At 42.7% G+C, this 4,664-nt stretch overlaps 1 protein-coding gene across 1 annotated transcript in view; it reads right to left on the bottom strand.

The window, feature by feature from the left end:
* Positions 1-501: 501 nt before the first annotated feature.
* The window catches only part of LOC109879519 (neurexophilin-2-like), an 87,338-nt gene continuing 83,175 nt past the window's right edge, over positions 502-4,664 (bottom strand). The window contains exon 2 of the mRNA XM_031825652.1: positions 502-2,420. Within this exon, the coding sequence (XP_031681512.1) occupies positions 1,545-2,420 (876 nt within the window). The 3' untranslated portion in view covers positions 502-1,544. The remainder of the gene's footprint in view (positions 2,421-4,664) is intronic.

Genomic DNA, 4,664 nt, shown 5'->3' with positions numbered 1-4,664 from the left:
GAGAGAGAGAGAGAGGAGAGAGAGAGAGACAGAGAGAGAGAGAGAGAGATGACATGTGAGAGATACAGAGAGAGAGAGACAAAGAGAGAGAGAGAGAGAGGAGAGAGAGAGAGAGAGACAGAGAGAGATGATGAGAGAGAGAGAGAGAGAGAGAGAGGGAGAGAGACCCGACAGTGATACATATAGTATAAGAATAGAGGAATAGGAATGGAAATTAACCATGTTAACCTAACCTAACCATGTGTAGGTGACAAATAACATTAACATCTGCTAACCATGTGTATGTGACAAATAACATTAACATCTGCTAACCATGTGTAGGTGACAAATAACATTAACATCTGCTAACCATGTGTAGGTGACAAATAACATTTGATTTGATTTGATTTGATTTGAATGAAGAAAGTCATGATGTCAAACTAAAGATTCCTTTACGATTCCTTTATTTGATTTTTTTTCGATTTCTCTCCTAATGTCAAATTAAACCATTCATACATTCTCTGAAAGGGTATCCATGATCTTTATTTCTTTGGACTTACATGTACAATATTCTGATTGGACAGAAAAATCCTATAGAATAGTTATGTTTTGATATTACCCAGCTGAATAAATTCCTGATCAGATATTATCATTTGTTGAATATTTATTTCCTTATATAATGCCTCATACAATGCTCTTGCCTAATACAATAATGCTCCTGCCTCATACAATGCTTCTGCCTCATACGACACTCTCGCCTCATACAATGCCTAATAAATGTGTTAAGTGAATGTCAAATATAATAGAATGTGGAAATAAATCCCAGTACGGTGTACAATATTGTATTGTAGACATATAACTCCAGGACTCCATAATCATGATCTTGTAGCCAGGATTCGAAAAATAAGACTGAAACCTTCTAGAACCTATAATGCCATACAAAGACTAGTCTCTTGTGACAGACTGTTGCATACATGAAATTTGGTTCCGGGTTCCAAGATTCTGGGTTCCGAGATTACACAAGGACAGCATGAGACATTTATATCACCAGGGAGAATATGAAGTCATCAACTTAAACGTCCATACATCCAAGCTTGTTTTGATGTTTTGAAATTCAATTTCTCCAACAGACAAAAATGAATTAACACTGACAATAACCATTTTCTAAGAGCTGTATATATATATTTTTTTTACATTATATACATTCAAATCAAAGACAAATAACACAAATGTTTTTACGTAAATCGGTTGAAAAAATCTGCCATATTTATATAATCTATAATGTCGACAACCAGTACTTCATTTGAATAATATCCACAATCCAACGGGAGGTTGAGAGCAGAAAAAAAGTAATCGGTCCTGACATTGTGCCTGTTCGAGATAGACAACAACACATTGCAGTCGGACTGCGCAGGATCACTGATCTACAAATCACCTTGCATCCCAAATAACTACACATTCTCTGTTTAAACGAGAGATCAAGATGAGTGATTCTGCGTTTGGCCCTTTGCTTAAACAGATCCCATCGAAACACGCTCCAGACTTTCTCCTCTCCCGCTCCTCTCTTATCCAAGGTAAGGGTGTTCGCTCTGAAAGTTGTAGTCCGGACACACTTTTTGAACCAGCTTATAATCGATGCTAAAGAAGGAGATGAAGATACAGATGACTTTGAAAGGTTTGGCGCAGAGCCAGGCGGCGTGGGACTGAGTGTGCTCTGAGAAGCAGGTCTGAGACGGGTCGTAGAGGCAGGGCTTGGGTTTCTTGGAGCGGTTAGTCTTCTCGTACTCCACCCGGCAGTTGAAGGTCTTTACCTCCTTGGGGTCGAAGGTGGACTGGTGCGGGGTCTGTTGTTGAGTGATCTGGGTGTGAAGCTCAGGGTGGAGCTGGGCGTGGAGGCCCGGTTGATGGTGCTGGAGAACCTCGAACTCCACTATTTTAGTTGGAGGGACGATACTCACGGAGACGTTACCGAGACTGGACGAGTTGTGGCGGAAGTAGACGGTGAACGTGCCATTGATGTGGTCCACGATCTTCCCGGTGACCAAGAGGCTGAACTTCATGGTTTTCACGTTGAAGTAGAAATCTCCCCAGCCAAAGATCTTCTTGGTCTTCTGAGCCGTCTTCAGTGATGGTTTGCGTTTGTTACGATAGCCTGTCTGGTCCAGGAGAAGAGACTGATTCTTTGCCCAGTCGTAAGGGTTGAGGAAGCTATAGGTGGGACTTTTCAGAGGGGGCTTCATGGGCGGGTTGCCGACCCCGTCCATGCCTGGGGAGAAGATGCGGGAGGTTGTTTGGTAGGGTGGTTTAACTCCCCCTGCGCTCCCTCCTCCGGTGCCCAAGGCTCTACCCCCTATGCCGTATGTGGTCTTCATCACTGAGCCTGCTGGACCCAGGTCTAGTCCTGGGTAGTTCTTGGCCACCTGCTTCTCCAGTCCCTGCACCTGTGGAGAGAGAGTCAGAGAGAGGGAGAGAGAAAGAGAGGAGCGAGAGAGTGGGGGGGGGGGGGGGGGAATAGAGAGTAAAAGTGAGTCTGTGTCAAGGAGATTCAGATTCAAGGGTTTAAAACGGACACTATTAATTATCATTATCATTTCCTAGTATGTACAGGTAACTGCCAATGCACCTTGGTATAGATTCTAGAAGTGTCTGGAACTCTGTTGGAGGGAAGTGACACACACACACACACACACACACACACACACACACACACACACACACACACACACACACACACACACACACACACACACACACACACACACACACACACACACACACACACACACACACCCTTTACACTCCCTATGCTCCTTTGACACCCCTCTTTCAAAGTCACTGAGATCTCTTCTAGTCATGGTAGCCAAAATAATGGGCACCTGGGCATTTTTATACATGACCCTATGCATGATGGGATGTTCATTGCTTAATTAACTCAGGAACTGCACCTCTGTGGAAGCATCGGCTTTCAATATACTTTGTATCCCTCATTTACTCAAGCGTCTCCTATATTTTGGCAGCTACCTGAAGGTTGCTAAATGACTTCGATGGCTTTTCTTTATCCCTTGATTCAAGACACAAAACATACTTTTTTTTTAATGAACTTTGTTTGTTGTGAATGTTGTTGTACACAGTAAAGCCGGTTTTACATGTGAAGGTTATGGACGGGAGCTTTGGTTTGTTCGGACACGGCTTTAATCCACAAACTATGAAGTGGTTATTCACAAGAGGTGATTGACTAGAAATCTTCTCTTGTTCTCCCTTCATGTCTTATCAATCACGTCACTGCCACACACATACACACACCTGCGCGCACGCGCAAACACAGGCCAGCACACACAGTGAAGCACTCACACACGCACGCCCCTCCCTCTACGCCCCCCTCCAACATCTCTTCTCTGAAGTGCTATTGTGAAGCTGTCCTTAGAATGTGATGGTTAGACGTTTAGAATTACAGCTTATCTTTAAGGGTTACAACCCCCCCCCCCCCCCCCCATGACCATGACTCTTGGTAATCCATCTATAAACTACTCTCCTAAAAGACAAGCAAATCATGGAAGCCAATATGTTGCTGTTTGTCTCTTACTACTGTACTCTAAACTCACGTTAAAGGCCCAGTGCAGTCAAAAACGTGATTTCCCTGTGCTTTATATATATTTCCACCCTATGAGAATAATGGAGTTTTGGTTTTCCAGGAGACATCCCAAGATGGTAAATTAATGAATAGACCAATAAGAAAGAGAGTTCCAAACCTCTCTGCCAATAACAGCACAGTTTCAGTTTCCCCCTCCCCACTCAGAAAACAGTCCCAGCAAAATTCCTGAAAATGTACTCTTTGATTACAAGCAATTTTTTTGTTTGTTGTTGTTGACCATTTTAATTGAAAACAATCACAAGAAGGTAGTTAATTGTTACCCAGAAATGATTTGATATTGAATTAAAATGGACCTTTAATGTATACACTGGCTGTATCACAAATGGCGTCCTATCCCCTAAGTAGTGCACTATTGTTGATCAGGGCTAATACTCTATGGAATATACGCTGCTATTTGGACACAGACACTCATTCGATTGCTATTTGTGTTGTGCAGCGAGCGCCAGCTAGCTCTATAGTACTCCAGTGGTTCCCAACTATTTTCAGTTACTGTATCACCAACTGTGATTTTGCTCTGCTCAGAGTATTTTAAATGTAACCTATATTTAACTAGGCTAGTCAGTTAAAATTATTTTTTTTTTTACAATGACAGCCTAGGAACAGTGGGTTAACTGCCTTGTTAAGGGGCAAAATGACAGATTTGTTTTAGCTTGTTAGGTCAGGGATTCGATCTAGCAACCTTTCAGTTAACTAGTCCAACGCTCTAACCACTAGTCTACCTGCCGCCCCCTCAAGTGCATTTTACCAGTTAACCTATGGTCTCTTCAGTCTTCTCAAGTACCACTTGTGGATAGGCCAAGTGCACCTGGTTGGGAAACACTATTCAATACAGACCGTATTCACTCATTCAATTAATGAATCTATGACATGTATTCCAAATGGCATCCCATTCCCTACATAGTGCACTACTTTTGATCAGTGCCCATAGAGATTGGTAAAAAGTAGTGCACTATATAGGGGATACAGGGTGTCTTTCATTCAGTTCATGTCCTGAGTGGCGCAGCGGTCTGAGGCACTGCATCTCAGTGCTATT

The sequence above is a fragment of the Oncorhynchus kisutch genome, linkage group LG1 (assembly GCF_002021735.2).
Source record: "Oncorhynchus kisutch isolate 150728-3 linkage group LG1, Okis_V2, whole genome shotgun sequence".
NCBI lineage: Eukaryota > Metazoa > Chordata > Actinopteri > Salmoniformes > Salmonidae > Oncorhynchus > Oncorhynchus kisutch.
Note: the sequence above shows the minus strand (reverse complement) of the source record. Positions and strands in the feature narration are given on the sequence as shown.